The sequence below is a fragment of the Ursus arctos genome, unplaced genomic scaffold, assembly GCF_023065955.2.
Source record: "Ursus arctos isolate Adak ecotype North America unplaced genomic scaffold, UrsArc2.0 scaffold_10, whole genome shotgun sequence".
NCBI lineage: Eukaryota > Metazoa > Chordata > Mammalia > Carnivora > Ursidae > Ursus > Ursus arctos.
In genome coordinates, this window is record NW_026622764.1 from 62,025,254 (window position 1) to 62,044,964 (window position 19,711).

General features: G+C 37.8%; 1 protein-coding gene across 1 annotated transcript in view; it reads left to right on the plus strand.

The window, feature by feature from the left end:
• TRPC4 (transient receptor potential cation channel subfamily C member 4) overlaps positions 1–19,711 on the plus strand; it is a 142,227-nt gene that overhangs the window by 33,490 nt on the left and 89,026 nt on the right. The window contains exon 2 of the mRNA XM_026493170.4: positions 2,524–3,042. Within this exon, the coding sequence (XP_026348955.1) occupies positions 2,524–3,042 (519 nt within the window). The remainder of the gene's footprint in view (positions 1–2,523; positions 3,043–19,711) is intronic.

Below are 19,711 nucleotides of genomic sequence, written 5' to 3' on the forward strand. Positions count from 1 at the left end.
CTAGTGGTCCCTGACCAGCTGAGCATCAAGCAATTAATGGTAAAGACAACATATAATGTATTGTTGAATTTAGAACACATTTTAGAGTAAGAGGAAACTCTAAGATAGTTAAAAATTACATAATTTTAAAAATATTTATTGACCAATAAACTATTACTGTATTGGTAGTCTTATAAAACAGCTTCATTCAAGGGTGCCTGGGTGGCTCAGTTGGTTAAGTGTCTGCCTTTGGCTCAGGTCATGATCCCAGGGTCCTGGGATTGAGCCCCGCATTGGGCTCCCTGCTCAGCGGGGAACATGCTTCTCCCTCTCCTGCCTGTTGCTCCCCATTCTTCTGCACTCTCTCTCTGTCAAATAAATAAAACCTTTAAAAAAAAAGTTTCATTCAAAAATTATTTTCTAAAATAAATTCCTTTTATAAAAGATAAAATTAAAGATGTCCATATATTTAAAAATTAAAAACTCCCAATGAGTTATTGAATATTAAAACTCATAAACAGAATATTTATTCTTGGTAGATTCTCACAAATTTTATCAGCTATTATGCCATCTCTCTCTGTAACACTGGCATTCTTCTGAAATATGAATGTTTTTTAATATGGTCATATTATACTTATGTTTTCATAAAATTTTGCTGAAATATTCTCCAACGTTGCATTTTACGGTTAATAAATGTGAAATTATTGATAGCTTTTAAAAACTCTGGAAATCTAGAATGAAATTCTATTGAATCCAGAAAGCCCCTTCATATTGCAACTACCACTTAAATATACATGTAACATAAGAACTTATTTACTTACTTCTTTTTGTTTTTCCTCATGTCTGCCATAGATAAAACTTGAAGTATAAAGATTACTTCTCTTTTAGTTTTAAATAATGACATTTTTCTTCTTGTAATAAATACATAGTTAAATTGAGAATGAAAGCTATTTACTTAAAAAGCAATGAAGTATGGGGACGCCTGGGTGGCGCAGTCATTGGGCGTCTGCCTTCGGCTCCGGGTGTGATCCCGGCGTTCTGGGATCAAGCCCCACATCGGGCTCCTCCGCTGGGAGCCTGCTTCTTCCTCTCCCACTCCCCCTATTGTGTTCCCTCTCTCGCTGGCTGTCTCTCTCTCTGTGTCAAATAAATAAATAAAATCTTAAAAAAAAAAAAAGCAACGAAGTATGTAGTGACGAAATATGTAGAGACCCTGCTGGAACATATAGTGCTGCCTCAACAGTGCTGTCCCTAATTTTATAATTAGTCGGTACTATCTTTATCAACTGATTGCATATATTTTAAATAACCTTTAAACATATAACTACATCTCGTTATTCTGTGTAGAGTGTTTCTTATAAAACAAATAGATATTCTAAATGGCCAAATAAATTAGAAGCACACAGGCTTAATTATTCTCATGTAAAGATTATACCTCTACTTAAAAGTAGTTTAATTAAAGTTTCATAGAAGTTTTGTTTTTCTCCACATAGTTGTTTCGCTTTTGATCCTTTTATGGTTTCCTTTATATGTTACAGTGTATTTTATGCAGTACATGGGTTGTCATTTTTTCTGCCATGCTTTTTTAACTTATCCTTACACCGCATTTATTTTCATAGATGCCGCTTTATGCCAGCAGGAAGAACTATTAAACCAAAAATTGTAAAGCCATATGGTGTGGTAGAATACACACAGGCTCGGGTGTCAGGTGCACCTGGGTTCAAATAGCAGGTCTTGCACTTACGCACGGAAGGATCACATCTATCAAATGTGAATAATAGTGAGTTAATGTACCTAACAGATGCTGACTAATAGTGCCTATTATAGGATTTTCATTATTACCATTCCTAGAGTAAAACCCAAAGGAAATGCATAAACACACCGGTGACCTGATTCATTGGGAAGCATTTGTTTATTTCTGATGAAATGGCGATGCACTTATGGTTATCTGGAAAATATACCAGAAAGTGATAGATGAGGCATGAGGCAAGCCTTCTTACCTTCTGCTGCCACACCTTTAATCACTGGTTTGGTTTCAGGAATGCAGAAGATAAAACAACAAACAAACAAACATACAAAGCAATTGAAGAACTGAAAAACTTCTATTGCAGAGGAAAAGCTTGGGTTTAAAACAAATCATTAACTATTATTCAGTGTATTTCTTGATTATTTAGGGAGTCCACACCTCCCGGGAAGAAAAGCAGAGATTGACAGTCAGAAAATAAGTTGGGAGCAAGAAAGTCTTTTATCACCTAAAGACTTCCCATAGCCACTTATTTTAAGATTTCATAAAATGTCAAAAGTCGGATTAAACAAATATAATAAGAATAATGTGTCATTATATTGGGAAGTTCTTTTTTTTCACTAATTTTCTTTTGTCTTTAGCAGAATTAAGGGAAAAAAAAAAAAGCCATCTCTCCTGCAAAAAAGCCTGGCAAAAGATTTACGAACTTCGTTCAGCGTTGCTATAGCATGCTGTTTGAAATTCACAGGCTTGAACAAATGAATAAATATTCATCACCTCTGCTTTCTTCTTTTTTCTAGGTGCCTCCCATACTCCTTGATAAGCAGTTCTCTGAATTCACTCCAGACATTACACCAATCATTTTGGCAGCGCATACAAATAATTATGAGATAATCAAGCTTCTAGTTCAGAAAGGAGTCTCGGTGCCCAGACCCCACGAGGTCCGCTGTAACTGTGTGGAATGCGTCTCCAGCTCGGACGTGGACAGCCTCCGGCACTCACGCTCCAGACTTAACATCTACAAGGCCTTGGCCAGCCCCTCTCTCATCGCACTGTCCAGTGAAGACCCTTTCCTCACAGCCTTTCAGCTAAGTTGGGAGCTGCAGGAGCTGAGTAAGGTGGAAAACGAGTTCAAGTCGGAGTACGAGGAGCTGTCCCGACAGTGCAAACAGTTTGCTAAGGACCTACTGGATCAGACAAGGAGTTCCAGAGAACTGGAAATCATTCTCAATTACAGAGATGACAGTAGTCTCATAGAGGAACAGAGTGGAAATGATCTCGCGAGACTCAAACTGGCCATAAAGTACCGTCAAAAAGAGGTGAGTGTTGCCAGACCTTTTTATCAAAATGCCGTAGGATTTAATCTCAGTGACGTCAGCAGGTACTCAATTAAAATTAAGTTTGGGTTTTAGAGCTTTATCTACTTAACTGTAAGTGGATGATATGTATTCTTTGCCAGATTAGTAATTACGAAACTCACTGACGAATGGTAAGAAATGGTGTAAAAATTGGTGATGGCATTTGGCCAATGCGTCAAAAGGTACACGTTTACTGTAGTATAATGGGAAAAACTGATGAATTTTAGAATCTCCACACTGAAAGTTCTGCTTCTGCCATTTATAACTCTTGCTACTTTAGAGGGCCTTGTTACTTTTCAGATCTCTTTTGAGATTTGGTTTTCTCATCTGCTTAATGCATCTAATATTCATAATATTTTATTATATACATTTATTTATACATATAAAATATATTCCTCAAAGATTTGTAGGAAGTATAAAATGTGTGGATGTGTGTGAAGGCCCTTAGTAAATTATAAGTCCTTATGTTATAAAAGACATTATTAGAAATTATTAATAGAGGAAAAGCTCCTAGTCCAACAGCAGATGAAAGTACTGAAACTTCTCTCAGGTCTGGCTTAGTCTCTTGATTGGTCAGGAATAAGAACTTAAAGAAATCAGTTGCAGAAGAGTTAGAAATTTCTCATGAAATTTCCATGGATTTGAATATTAAGTAAAGAAAACTCAGATCTGTCATACTTGTCACCTAGCATAATTGTTTTTGTTTCCATTGCTAAGTGAGTTCTCAAAAATCTCTTTGCTTCCATCTTCAGAAAAATATTGGTTCTGTGTTCACTCTTGAATTATAGTAATTATCTATTCTAGAAAATCAGTTGGAGAAAACTATATAATGTAAGATGAAAAAGAATAAAGACTTCTGAAAAAAAAAATGTATTCAGTTTTTTTGAAGTCAGCCCTGATTATTCCACATTAGCCTTGGCTGCTTTGTCTGTTACTACTTACTAAATATTTAAGGTTCGAGATAACTGAATTTACTTCCTCAAGTTTTTCCTGTAGTCCTTTGGCCAGTTGTCACGGGAGTCTGAAACTAGTTGAAATGATCTTTTCCCCTAACAATGAAAGAAGCAGCTCCTTTTGTGTGCATTCCCTCTGATTCCAAAATCACACATGTTAGTTTGAACCATGTCAACAGTATCAACTCATTTTTTTTTTTTTAGGTTCTTGTGTTTAGGGCTCAGGGACCTGATATTTTAACTAGAATAATTTTAATATACAACTCCAAGAAATTGATGAAAAACTTCACTTGATTGGAGATTTTTGTGTACTAAATGTGACATTTAAAAGTAATAGCATGTATTAGAACTGATAAAATGAGGGGCACGTGGCTGGCTCGATCCGTGGAGCATGTGACTCTTGACCTCAGGTTGTGAGTTCGAGCCCCATGTTGGGTGTAGAGATTACTTAAAAATAAAAAATCTAAAAAAAAAAAAGAAGAGGAAGAAGAACAACAGATAAAATAAGGTAAGATGTTGATGTGGCCTCAGAATTTGAGCTAGTTCTTCTCAAGTATCTATTATTAACCCAGTATTCTGCTTTTCTTTCTTTAGTTTTCTGTGGGGAGAGAGATTTAAGGGATTAACACTGTAATTACAAAGGTCTTCTCCTGTGATGTATCTGTTCAGGTTTGATGTTATCCTGTGGATGGTGATTGAGATGAAATTCCCAGGATGTGAAATCCACAAAATGAAAGAGAACACAATAGCAGCAACGGCTGTGCTCACCTGTTGCATTTTTGTTCACTCTGCAGTTAGTGAACCAACCTAGCTCTATTTAATGCCTACCTTCATTTTGGTCCTGATATCATAACTGATTTAACTTTGTCTTTGGCCACAGTGATTTTTATGAAAGCACTGGAACAACATGTTTCTTGAGTCTTACCCCAGTGACATTTAATCAGATGAAGCTGCTAAATTCTTGTTAAAAGGTTGTCCAAGGCAAAAAATTTTAGTACGAATTTCTTACATATTAACAGATGAGTATATTTTTACCCAAAAATCATTTTTACACATTCTATTCATTCATTCATTTCTTCATTCATTAACTCTTTGAACATGTATTTTACCAAGCCCATGCCAGGAGATGCTCAGGGCACGTAGGACTCCATGGTGCTGTGGCTCTGCCCTACAGCTTATAGTCTATTACAGGGAGACAATAAAATGTTAAATCTATGTGGTTCTCAGTTTTGTTTCTGAACCACTAAAAATGTTCATTCCTACTAAGCATTTTTTTGTTGTTGTTGCTTAGGTTCTTTTGTATATTTCAGGAATATACAAAGCATGCTTAACTTCAGAGCCTATTCAACAAAAAGCCACAAATTGAGTCCTTAGAAGTGTCAGAGGCAAAGCTATAGAAAGTGTTTGATCATTTGTAAGACTTCTTTCAAGATGCTTGTACCTTTTGTGAATATGAAGCTGTGGAACTGGAAGCTGATCATCCTTAATGATGCAACAGGATGAAGGATGGCTAAAAACACCATCACATGTAGCAAGAAAAAAAGAATTAGTAATATCTTTTAAAAGATACATTTTTTAAAAAGACACTGCATTTGCATTTTCTCGTTTTATCTTTTGAAATGATAATGGAGAAAAAAATTAAAATTCTTACAGAGTTGTTCTAGAGTATCTTTCATTCAGTATTGAAGAGCACATTTCCCTTGAGTTGAACAGTTTTTCCAAAGCAAAGTAACCCTGGATGACTAATAGCATTATTAAATCAAGAATAAGGTTTTACCTGTATAAATTCTTTGAAATCATAGGTCATGTTTTATGAAACATATTCCTAAATTATTCAGAAGTTACTGACTTCGGAATATTTGATGTAAGATTTTCTAGTAAGATCATGTGTCTTAAATGAAACTCTGCGTTAGCATAAATGTCTTGCCTTGTGTCTTTTTACCACAAGTTTTCTCAGTTTTAGTTTAAAAGTGTTTGTGGTTTGTCTTTGGTCCATTTCCTATGTTTTTGGAATGCCTTCTTATTAATCTTCACACTAAGTCCCACTCACTCTTTCAAACTCATCTCAGGTCTCCCCTCTGACAGGGAGATTCCATGAAGCAGTCCCCCCCCATACAGTCTCTGGGATAAATGCCCTCCTTCCACACATTCTATTTTGCATTGTGTTGTTACATTTCACTCTTCTCCTCTGGGTATGAGTGTCAGGAACATATCTGTCATATGTACCAGTCATACTTCAGTACTGAAAGATAGAAGGTGTTCAATATGAATGCACCAGAATGAAGTTACAGAATCTCTTAATTCTGGAAGGTTCCTTGCATATTTCTTTGTCTGATTAATTGCAGTGTTTTGGTTAATTACCTACTAACAGCCTTCTTACGAATTCAAATATTAAAACAATTCATGTTGCGGGGACTTGATTACAGACTTATTCTGGTACTTCTGTAATATCATGGATATTTTTATAGGCACAGACAGAAGGATTTTATTGTTTTTATTAATACTTAACTACAAAACCTGCTGTAACCGCCACTGCCTCCACCTAGATGTCATCCTGGTGAACATGTGGTAAATCTGCTCTAACGGGAGCTCCTAGCCTAGTTCAGCTGAGCACGTGAGTTTATTTCTTGACTCAGCTTCTTCATAATGAAGCCATGCATTTCGACATTAACATTTTTTTTAGTTTTTGCATTTCAAAGAGTGCAGAGTCTCCTTTTCCTTTCTTTCTTAACCCACTTTTATTTTTTTTCTTCAAAGAGTAATCTCTTTAGTCTCACTCTGAGAAGAGAGCAGGGAAAGTCCCTTTCACCAGGGCTAGAAGCCAGCTCCCCATTCTAGTGTTACTCGTCAAAATGATAGTGTCAGAGGAAACTGGGAAAAAAAAATGGAACCAAGCACCCACCCCCTTGGAACTGAGTCTCCTCCTGTGTATTAGATAAAGGTGAGGCATGACTGAAGACATATCTTCAACAAGTAACTTGTCCCTTGGTTCCTGGTGTAATTTTGGCAGATACAGAGTTTATGGCCGTTAAAATCGCTTACATCAGCACATGTATTTGCAGAGCCTGATGCATTGCTGCAATATTTTCACAGCAAAGACCTTACCTAATTTGTTACACACGGCTGCCACATTGTGAAGTTACTAGTCCACAGTAAAGAAGCCTAGATCTTGAATAATAGTAGAAAGCAATGAAATACATTATTTTGTGTGAAAGCATACAGTTCAATCTCTTTATAGCTCTCCAAATTAAAATGAAAAGAAAAAAACAATCTCTACATAGTTAACAGTGTATCTTTTTCAATTTAATTTTCCCTTTTGTGAAGGTACGTCAACAGCTTTGCAACATTAACTTTAAACTTTGATACCAATCTGGGTTCTGTCTTTTAAATTAATTAATGGAGTTATTAAAGAGGCAGGAGAACAATCAACATTTGAACACCCCACGATTCATACCTTTCTTATCTTTTGTTTATCTTGTCGTGGAGACATGAGAGAAACGTGAAGAGAATCCTGTCAATCAGATGCCATCCATAGCATGGTGAACTTAGTTGCTTTCAAATATTCCAGAATCTTCAAAGCTCTCAAGACTTATGGTTTTATGTTTCTCGATTTATTCAAAACTCCTTGATGTAGAATCAAGAACCAAACCTACTTTCAGGAAAGGGAGACCTTAGGGTTGGATTTGGGGACAGGGGAACCGTAGAGGGTATAGCCCTACCCCAACCAGTGGATCCCCTTGGCGGGAGAGAAGGAGAGGTGAAGGTGTGGGCATCAAAAAAGCGTTGGGCAATGGGAGGAACAGTTAAATAATACACCGAGCAGAAACAAAGGAAGTTTGTCTTCTAAAAACTGCCTAGGGCTAGACTTACCTCTATCTCATAAGTTTGTTTTCTATAAACTCTTTATTGATAAGTTTATCATGACAGAAATGTTTAATTCAAATTCTGTTTGAAAAGAAGCAATATGACTGTTTAAATTTGAACTTGTCTACTGTGAATTTCATATAACAATGAATAAAGCGTACTACTCATGTTCTTTAGCTACCTGAAATCAACATGGGAAGCTCCTTTTGGAGATCCCTAGTTAGATGCCATTTTGTGCTTGTGGTAGCAATTGAGGAAAAAGAGCATTCTGTGTATGCATTTTTTTATTTGGAAACTACCAACCCTCGCAGGTGCACCACTACCCCTCTCTACCAAAAAAAAAAAAAAAATTAAAAATTTTTTTAAAAATTAAAAATAAATAAATCACAGAGAAATCAATGATAATGTTGCTTCCCAGCTGTTGTATCAGAACCTTGGGATGGCACTGGCAAACAATGGCTTTCTCCTCTTAGATCCAGTAGATTTTGATGGCTGGTCTGCAGCCACACAAAGCTTTGCTTTCGCTATGAACTAGGCAGCGAAGCTGACCAACTATTATCATTTTATTATTATTATTGACCATTGGCTTTCTTTTAGTCTGGTGTTTTCTGCCTTTTTCACTTTTGTTCAACTCTGGGATATTTAAAATACACCTTTCATAATTTTCTTGTGCCTGATAAATTCCACGTCAAAGTATGGGTAATTTGGAGGGAAAAATATCTCATACTATAGAGACACTGTCTCATGGATGTCAAATAACTATTCTAGAAGAATGGCAAAGAGAGTACTTTTAGGGAGAAAAATGAGAGAAGGTACTGCAGACAGTATTCCCCTCCACAACTGAGATCTTTCTACTGAAAAAACTTTGAGACTCATTTATATAAATAAAACTGATAGTGCTTTCGCCTTAGTTTGGTTTACTAATTTAACATGTATTTATTTATTTGAATTCAGTTTGATATTATTTACCATGTTCTCTCCTTTTCCTCTCTTCTGTTTTGAACTGTTTTGAAAACATTTATGTTTTTCAGATCTCTTCTCAAATACCACAGTCTCTGGGAAGCCTTCCCTCAACCTATTCCCAAGTCAGAATTAATTGTTGTTTTCCCTTGTTATGGCAGCTTTATTGTACATGTTGACTTTGCTTTTTATTTCTTTTCATGTGTTGTTTCTCCAACTGAACTCCTTGCCTCTGGTCTTACCTCCTCCAGTCCAGAGCCCATAGCACCACTAAAGGGTTTTTTTGTTTCATATTTTGTTTTGTTTTTCAAGACAATGAAAGTCCGGAGCCTAGCATACTTCCTGGCATATTTACCCATGAAAGAGTAGCTAACTATTATTATTAATCTCACTATTATTGTCACTGTTTTGTTTATCCCCTTATTGACTCCCAATATGAAAGACCGAACACATACAGGAAAATGCTACACACCTTTCTGTTGTATACGATGCAGCAAAAAGGGCTGGCTTCATCATTAAACATTTTAAGATTTGTAGTGAATATGCATCCAAGACTCATGGGTCCCATTACACTTTTGAATATCAAAGATAAGTTTATCCTTCTTACAGTCTATTGGTATAATCAGTACTCTGAGCCATTTATATTAAAACATACACTCTCATCAAAAATGTTTACCGTGCAAGTTTTATCCCACCCCCTAAGGTGGTGCATAGTCTAATGCTTCCGTTATAGGCTGTCAGAGGTAACTCATACATCCTTGATTTGAATTTGTTCTTCTGACTTGTATTTTTAAATATATTTTAAGCATTGATACCGCTGTCCTGCTACACCTCAGAATCGGGAACTGATATCACAGCAGCTCTGATAATACAATAGGCATACAATAAGATTTGAATACACGAGGCTACACTGAGTGATACAGATAGCTATGAGACTTGTAAAAGTGATAAAAAGCAGCATTCCTCTAGCTTAATTTTCTCTCCCACTCTTCTCCAGAGCAAGCTCACTGACTGATTTCTGGGCCTCTGCCTCTCCGTCCTCCAGGCATGCGTGCACACATCTGCTGTTGCTAGGCAAAGGCCACATGGATCACAGACTCCCTAATGCCTCAGCCCAGCCCCCCACTAGGGACCAAACATTTCCGGACCTGCTTCTGTGTCGTGGATGAAGCAGATGCCTGTTCAGGACTTGTCAGCTCAGCTGACAGAATTGTGACAGGTCATTAGGCATTTAATTTAACACTAGGTTTTTAGAGCTTGGAATTCAAATCCCCGTGAGTTGCTCTTTGTGTTTTTTTAAACAACTAATTAAATGACATGAAACCACTTTCTCCTGATTCGCATCTGAAACTGATTGGGTTTTTTTGCCACAATTAAATATGAAATTGCATATGTCCAAAATGTTGTATAAATTTAGCCTTTAAAACTGCATTCATTAGAAGGGGATCAATTAATATCTTATAAAACATAAAGTAATTTTAACTTTTTTTAAGTTTTTTTATTTTATTTTTTATTTTTATTTTTTTTATTATAATAATATTTTTTATTATATTACATTAGACACCATACAGTACATCCCTGATTTTTGATGTAAAGTTCGGTGATTCATTAGTTGTGTATAACACCCAGTGCACCATGCAATACGTGCCCTCCTTACTACCCATCACCGGCCTATCCCATTCCCCCACACCCCTCCTCTCTGAAGCCCTCAGTTTGTTTCTCAGAGTCCATAGTCTCTCATGTTTCATTTCCCCTTCTGATTACCCCCCCTTTCTTTAACTTTGAATTAGATACAAAACTTGTTTCTGTATTTTATACTTCTTTAAATAAGTACAAAAAGGAAAGGGTTAGGCAATTTATTTTCAAAGGTAGACTCTTCTGTTCACCTGAGAAATATGCATATACCCACAGGACTAGCAGCACTCTGATGTAGCTTTCATTTGCCACAGATATAAACTAAAAACATTAAGTTGATAATAATGTCTTTAAAAATCCACGGTGTATTGGACCCCTTCTCTCAGTCCTCATATGAATTACTTTTCTGTATGAAACTGGTATCTCTGTCTCCGTGATGATTGACAAGCAAGGGTAGCAAGAAGGTCATCTGTTTTCCATCGTTCAGATCCAATCATTTAGTTTGTCAATGATGAAGAACCATTTCTTCTGTTTCCTTCCACAAAATTCACATTTACTTTTGAGGGTTAATTTTCCTGGGTCGTTATTTAATGTCTCATATTTTCTCTGTCTCTCATCACTAAACAAAATTAAGAATTACCGGTTTTTGAAATTACCCATTGAACAGTTTATTCCAATTCGCATTGTTTCCTAAAAAAATTACAAAAGCCCGATAGATTGTCTTGGACATTTATAAAACAGAAACACTGTTCACAAGAAATGTTTGATGGCTTTGAGATATAAACTCCTGCTCAAGATCCCTTATAAATTATGCATCAGAGAGGAAACTTTTTAGCTTATCCTTCCCCTCATTTTCCTTTGACCATATGAGGCATAGTCACAGGTTTTCTAAATAGAGGGGGTTTTGTTTGACTTCTTGGAAACAAACATGCAATAAAACTCTCTGGGATTTTTTAATGCCTGTGCTATAATTTGGTGATTCGTGATTCTGGAGCTGTGGTAAGTGTCCAGATTGCTTCTAGGTAATACCGAACTGGTAAGACAATGTTCTTGTGCTTTGTGTCTCATTCGGTTTCCTTTTTCCTTTCAGCTTTAGGAGCACACAGTGGCTTGCCCTCGGCAGCCACAGAAAAAAACTAAGGCTTTCTTCCTGCATGGTTTTCTTTTTACCTTCCTCTGGACTTGAGTTCCCCAGGTGTCAGCTCAGTACTGCTTCAGTTTTAAATGATAGATACTATTATTTTTCTCCATGGCATTCTCCAAGCTCGATGATTTTTGCCAGGCGGCTCTGGGACATGCTGCTCAAGAAACTCTTTTGCCATGTTCTCCTCTTTACCTGCTGCGGGGGTGGGAGCTGAAAGTCCTGTTGGCAGTAAACCCACAAGGAAGCTAGTGGAGGGAGTTAGGGGGCTCTGGCCAAGAGATGCTCTTTCTCTCTCCAGTTGTAATTAATTCCACAAATGCTTACAGAGCGCCTCTTCTGTGCCAAAAACCAAGGGCAGCAAAATGAGATGACAGCAAGCCCTAGGCCAAGTTTGGATTTCTTCTAGAAGCATCCTAGAACCTGGAATTTTACTCTTGCTTAGATAATAAAATAAAGTCCGTGTGTGTATGCACTGACATACTTAACAATGCAGAAAATGCTGACTATGAACTAAAAATATCACTGTAGCCAGATCTCACTAACACTTGGTATGCTACCTCCTTTTATAAGGACACTCCTGATGTTTCCCTCATTTTCGTCCCTCCTTCCCTCCCTTTCTTCTTTCCTTATTTAGTCCTCACTTACTATTTGTTACTCGCCCGTGACGCCCAAATCAAAGACAATAGTCTTACCCACAACTAACTACCAGATTATTAGGAATGGCAAATAAGTGAACAGCTATCACAGTGCGGGTCACAGAAGTTATGGAGGAGCTGCCTTCCAGAAGGCCTGGAAAATGGTTCCTAACCTCACCTAACCCTTCCTGGAGAAGAAGGTGACCTAACTGAGCATCAGTGGAAAACTAGAAGTCATCCAAGCAAAGCGGTTAGAGAAAGGCATTCCAGGAAGAAACGCCACGTACAGATCATGGATGCGGAAAAAAGGCAGGAGGCAGGAGCAAGGAGAGGGTCTTCGTTGTCCTCTGTGCTCATTGCCTCCCCATGGCCTCCTCCAGCCTCTCCTTCTGCCTGCTGTGGACGGCTTCTTTATCACATCTCAGCTCAGATTATCACCTTCTCAGTGAAGACTTCCAGAACACCCAATCTAATTACTATCCTCTTCCCCCATTCTTAGTTGTTTCCTTTCATATCGCAATGCTGTTATCTTCTTGGCCCTTAACAAAATCCAAAATCATTTTATTTATTTGTGTATTTAATTATTTTTTATCTGTCTCCCTCCCCTGTCTACGTAGTATCGTCTTGTCTGACTCGATTATCACTGTAAGTCCAGAGTAAGTCCTCTGCTTGGAACAGAGGAGTGCTGAGGAAAGGATCACAAGTTAGGGGATGTGGCAGAAGTGGAGATGAGAGAAAAAAGACAAAGAATAGGTCCCAAAGGAGCATGCATTTTATAAAATCCAGTGTTATTTAATCGTGATTTAAATATATAAATCAATATTATCTATACCATTTTCTCAAACTCTTATTATCCAAAGATGATTTCATTATCTTTCTCTTTAAGCCTGATCCTTCGTCTGTTATCTCTGTCAAGTAAGAGTCCCTCCCAGTTAGTCATGTTAAAAATGAGTCATCCTTATCTTATATCCATCATCTCCAAACGCTTGATGTGATAGATGAAAGAGGGCTGCAAATTGGGGTGCCATCTAATTATCCTTCTCTCGAGTCAGAGCCTGCCTTGGCTACCTGCCTGACCAATAGAATGCACCAGAAATGATTTTTTGTAACTCCCAAGGCTTAGTTGTCAGACACCTTGCAGCTTCCACCTAGGGCTCTGTGGGAAACCTGGGATGCTATGTAAGAAGTGTGACTGTCCTGAGGCTGCCACACTGGACAGACAATGAGTAGTCCTGCTTGCTGATAGTCACAGTTGAGTCCAGCCTTAAAATCGTTCACTCCAATGACAAGAGTTGTAAGAAAAGTCAGCTTTGACCTTTGTCCCACATCCACACACCGGGCAGTCCTCCAGATGAGTCCTACGGAGCAACTTCTGTTGATCAGAAGAATCAACCACCTCAGCCCTGTCCAAATTCCACTGGTTATGGACTGAATGTCTGTGTCCCCCCAGAAAAATGCCTGTATTGAAACCAAACCTCAAGGTGATGGTATCAGGAGGTGGGGCCTTTGGCAGGAGATTAGGCATGAGGGAGGGTCCTTCAGGAGTGGGGTTAGTTCGCCCTGATAAAAGAGGACGAAGAAGCTCCCTAACCCTAACTGTGAAAACAGCAAGAAGACAAGGTCTCACCAGACATGGAATCTGTGGAATCTTAGACTTCACAACCTTCAGAACTATGAGAAATAAATGTTTCTTGTTGAAGCTACCCAGTCTGTAGTCCTTTGTTATAAAAGCCTGAACTGACCAAGACATCCACAAAGCTGTGAAATATCATCAACTGTTGTTTGAAGCCACTAAGTTTTGGAGCATAGATAGTTGGGGCTTGTGTTAATCACCAAAGCCCGCCAATCTTTTTGCCAATTATCTTCCCTAATATTTCCCATGTCATTTCCCTCCCTTCCAGCATTACTCTTCCTGCTCTGTTTGAGAGAGTCTTAGGCTCGTGTGTTTCACTTAGTTTCCCTGCATCCATGGCTCCGATCTCATCTCATCCAAGTTTACATAACATTCCAGAATACTCAATATGTAAACATTCCCCACATTAAAATCCTTCTATTAAAATATAAGAATGCCCCCTGCTGAAGCTGTAGGCCCTGACCTTCTCCTAAGGCTGAGTCCTGCAGACGTGCCCTGAAGGCCTGGGGTGGAAAGAAGGAGAACCTGAAGGCCGCCCAGGAAGAGTATGTCGAGCGAGCCCTGGCCAACAGCTTCGCCTGCGCCGAAGAAAGTACACCTCAGGTGGTCAGGCCTGGGCTGCAGCCAGCAAGTCTCTCTTCGCTCGAACCCTGACTACTAAACCGAAGTGTTCCAGACCTGCCCCCGCAACACTCCAGGCCCCGTCCGTCCACACTCAGTCTCCAAGACAGGGCCTCACCTGGGGCTCCGGGCTGCTTTCCCATCACTTTTGCCCCCCACATGACATTGGTGTGCGGTGTCGTCTGTATATGCTCACTCCTTTGCTCCTTCCGGCCACTGCCAATAAACATCTATTTAAGGGGAGGAGTACATTATATGTAATAAACATTACTACGTTATTTTTATTGTGGCAAAATATACATAACAGGGGCGCCTGGGTGTGTCATATGGTTAAGCGTCTGCCTTTGACTCGGGTCATGATCTCAGGGTCCTGGGATGGAGCCCTGCGTGGGGCACCCTGCTCAGCGGGAAGTCTGCTTCTCCCTCTCCCTCTGCTGCCGCTCTGCCATTTGTGCTCTCTCTCTAGCTCTCTGCCAAATAAATAAATAAAATCTTTAAAAAAAAATACATAACATTTACCATCTTCCTGTTTAAGTTGACAATTCAGTGGCGTTGAGCGCATTCACGCTGCGCTGCAGCCGTCGCCACCCTCCATCTCCAGAGCTCTGTCATCTCCCCAAACTGAGCCTCTGGCCCCATGAAACGCTAACTCCGCATCCCCCCCTGCCCCCGGCCCGGCAACGACCGTTCTACTTTCTGTCTCTATGAGTTTGATACTTTAGGTACCTCGTACAAGTGGAGTTATACAACGTCTGTCTTTCTGTGTCTGCCTTATTTTACTTAGCATAATGTTTTCAGGGTTCACCCATGTTTTAGCATGTGTCAGAATTCCCTTCCTTTTTAAGAATCAAGAATATTGCATTGTATGTATATGCCACATTTAGTTTATCCGTCTGTTGATGGACTTGGGTTGTTCTGTCTCTTGGCTCTTGTGAATAATTCTGCTGTATTATATTACTTTAAAACCCTGACCTGATGCCTTATCCCCTACTTTGTAGATCCTAGAAAATAAAACCCAAGGTCCTTAACAAGATATATCATATATGGACCCCCACCTTCTACGTAGCCTCGCCTCCCATCCCTTCCTGACTTCGGTTTCATGTTCGGCAATTCCAGATTGCTGGGATTTTTATCTCTATGTTGTGCTCTGGGAATGTTACCTCTGTAAATTTTCTCATTATTTTATTACTTTGAAATACAACTACTACCTCTGGCTAGATACTACTCACTCTTTAAGATCTTAAGATTCAGGGTTCAGGAAGGTCCCCCCATTTCCTTTCTCAGGATGGATTTTCACTCCCTCTTCTATGTCTGGAGCATATGCATTTATGTGATATTATAATGAGTCATTTACCTGTCTCTCCTCTTCATCAGACTGTGAGCTCCTTGAAGCCAAGTATTGTGATTTTTCTGTTGCTGTATTCAGCATCTATGATGCCTCTGGCACATGGGATGAGCTCAGCAAATGTTTATTGAACTAATACTATTTTTCTTCAAGTCAAAAGTCCCTTTTTAATATAGTTTTTAAAGATTTTATTTATTTATTTGACAGGGAGGCAGCCAGCCAGAGAAGGAACACAAGCAGGGGGAGTGGGAGAGGAAGAAGCACGCTCCCAGCGGAGGAGCCTGATGTGGGGCTCGATCCCATAACACCGGGATCACGCCCTGAGCCGAAGGCAGACGCTTAACGACTGTGCCACCCAGGCGCCCCAAAAGTCCCTTTTTATAATATCTTCTTGGTAGTCCTTGGAAAAGATTTTATGCTACAGAATAACTTGATGACTGGTGAGGAGAAAGGAACAAAGCTTTTGAATAATTTTTGCTGACTGGCCCTTGTGTTTATGGCACTGGTAAATGCCATAGGGAAGGACAAGAGAAATAGTAAATACCCCCTATGAAGGGAAAGAAGATACTATTAAATAATCTGTAGGTAAACATATAAAAAATAATTATTTTATGTGACTTTGCTTTTAATTATTTTAACTAAATTATTTAACATAAAATTTTAAAAAGTCCTTTTAATAATATTAATTTCCATCTCTATCCCATATACAGTTTGATTCGTATCTGTTCAAACAAATGGCTATAAATATTATTTACATAGCACCGATCTTGTGATTACAGCTATGTGCCAGGAAGTTGTAATGGCTATTAAAATATAACTGAGATATTGTTGTATCGAACCATTTTATTTTCTGTCCTTCCTATGTACTTTTTTGTCTTTTTTCATTCCGGTTTTACTTCTATTTTATTGTTCTTCATGGACTAATGGTTGCTGACACGACTCTGGCTCGGACTTTGGCTCTACAGGCAGAGATTTGAGTTTTGCAGCTTTTTCTGTTAAGGAAAAATAATCAATATCCCAGGACTTACAAACAGCATTGGCCTTTGTGATAAGTCCAGCAGTCTAGCTTCTATATGGTGACTGCGATTGAGTGTCTTAGAATCTTGGCAAACCCTTTTGAAAAGGGTGAATATGCAAAAAAAAAAAAAAAATCTGTTATCCAAGAATATTGGAGAATGAAGAGATCTAAAAGTAGTGCAAATAATGTTCCAAATAGCTGAATTTTAAGGGACAACACTTTTTTGCTTACAATGTATGAAAAATCATTGGCTGAAAATCTAACACGTTATCTATTACCTTCTTTTTAAACAAAATGCACAGAACATAATTAACGTTTTCTTTATATTTCAGACCTTTGGAATGAATCTCAGTTATTATACTTTATGGTCTAGTTGTAAGTTTAGGATTTTTTAAACACCGATATTAATAGCTCTTTCTTTTGGCTCATATGAGATTGCAGAAGAAATCTATCCTTTCATAGTTTTGAAGTCTTTCTCCTCATTCTTAGGCTTTCCATTATCAGTTCTTGTCAGTGTCAGTCCAGCTGCCCTTTTATATTTATCTCTTTTACTCAATTTTGGATTAATCAACTCAGGTAGAAGTGTGGGAAAATAAAGGCAAAATTATCTGAGAGTAGACCTGAGGACTCTTTTTATCATTACAGTGCAAAAGATTTAATGCCTGAATACGGTGGCATTTATCAACTTCTGTGAGACCTTTTTTTACCTTCCTGGGTTTCAGATGCATTAAGGTTTCCTAACAAATTACTTGTATTTGAAATGAATGTGTGTGTGTGTGTATGTGTGTGTGTGTGTGTGTGTGTGTTTATGTACAAACAGATAAGATACCATGTTATGGAAATGTTTAGGCCTTTTGAGAATTAAAGTATAATTAATCTAAATAATGTGGAGCAATTTCTATAGACTTCATAGGAAGTATTAATATTTTAATTAATTTAACCAAGCATTTAATATATTAAAAATTATCAACATGGGAACAAATGGGAGAAATGCTGCTAGCATTTAGAGAATGATTTAATTATAAGAAAAATACAGCAAGAGGGTTTTTTTAAACTAACCATATTAAATAAACTTAATTACTTGCTCTAAACCAAATTACCTAGTTAAGCAGTGAAAGAACATTGATGATGCTAATTTTTGTTCTAATACTTCATGAAATGTTCCACCAAATTTTCATGCAAAATACGTTGAAATTGCTGTGGTTTGAACTGCTTTCACAATAGGCAATCAAAAATTGTTAAGGAGGTCTTCATAAGCAAATAAGTTTGAGGTACTTGGAGAGAAGTAGTCGAGGGCACAGTTATAGAGAGCAATATTTAGCATTTAATATTTTTATGGTATTGACAGTTTCAGGCTTTCCTCAAGAATTTGAACATTTTTTTTTCCTTCAAGAGATGAGAAATTTTCCATCAAGGAAGTAACAATAAGAAATGTGTAAAAACACTAACTCTGGTGGTATCAGTAAGTTATTTTACTTTTAACATGTTACCTTTACCATGTTATGTAGGATCCATGTTTATCATCTATAGAAGGCTTGGGAGATCCAGTCCATCTCCAATTCCTGTTACTTTAATACTATTTGAAAGGCAATTTCAATAATGTCTACAGCAATCAGGTGGAATGTTTTTATAGGATGATTTATGTCTCCCCTCCCAAAATTCGTATGTTGAAGCCCTAACTTCCTGTATCTAAAAAGAGGAAAAACCAGATGAGACAGAGCGAGACAGTAGCCATCTCTAAGCCAAGGAGAATGGTCAGAGAAGAAAAGAAATCTGTCCACACCTTCATCTTGGACTTCTGGCCTCCAGACCTGTGAGAAAATAATTTTCTGTTGTTTAAGCAACCTGGTCTGTGGTACTTCATAGCAAAGTGCTATGAATGTATTAATAGTTATTCTATAAGTTCCAGAGTATATATGTATGTGTATTATAGTTTTAGCATTGTTCAGAACTCTTTCTTATATAATTTTGATTGAGACCTTATGAGACTAATATTATTGTTATTTTAAATATGATAACACTGAAAGGAAACATATGGTAAACATAAGGGAAAAGATTTGAGAGAATGAAGGTCTTGAAAAATATCAGCTAACTACAAAAACAAAATAGTCTTATGCCAAGACTATGGAAGATCCTGAAAACCAACAAACTCAACTATTAGTCTTTAAGACCAAGGTCATATGAGTAGTTCAGAGAATCAAGGCAAACTCTTGAGACTTGTGATGAAAATTGAATTCTAATACATTTTTTAAAGAAACCTTTTTTCCTCAATAAACTATTAGCAAATCAAACTCAATAATACATAAAAACAATTGAATACACTGCAACCAAGCAGTATTTATCCAAGGTATGCAAGCCTGTTTCAACATTCAAAACCAATTAATGCAAACTATCACATAAATAGACTAAAAATAAAATTGCATCATCTTTCCAAAGCTATGGAGAAAGCATTTGACAAAATCCAACACCAATTCATGATAAAAATTCTCTCAGTAAACTAGGAATAGAAGGGAACTTTCTTGACTTCATAAACAATATCTACAAATCACCTGCAGCTAACATTATACATAATGCTCAGAAACTGGAGGCTTCACCACTAAGGTCAGGCAAGGATGTCCCTTCTCACCAGCCCCTGCCAACATTTTTCTGGAAGTTATAGCTAATTCAGTAAGACAAGAAAAGGAAATAAGAGATATAGAGACTAAGAAGGAAGAAATAAAACTGTCTTTGTTTGCAGATGACATAGTTATCTGTGCAGAAAATCTGAGAAAAAAGCGACCCCCAAAAATCCTCCTGAAACTAACAAGCAACCAGGATGTCCC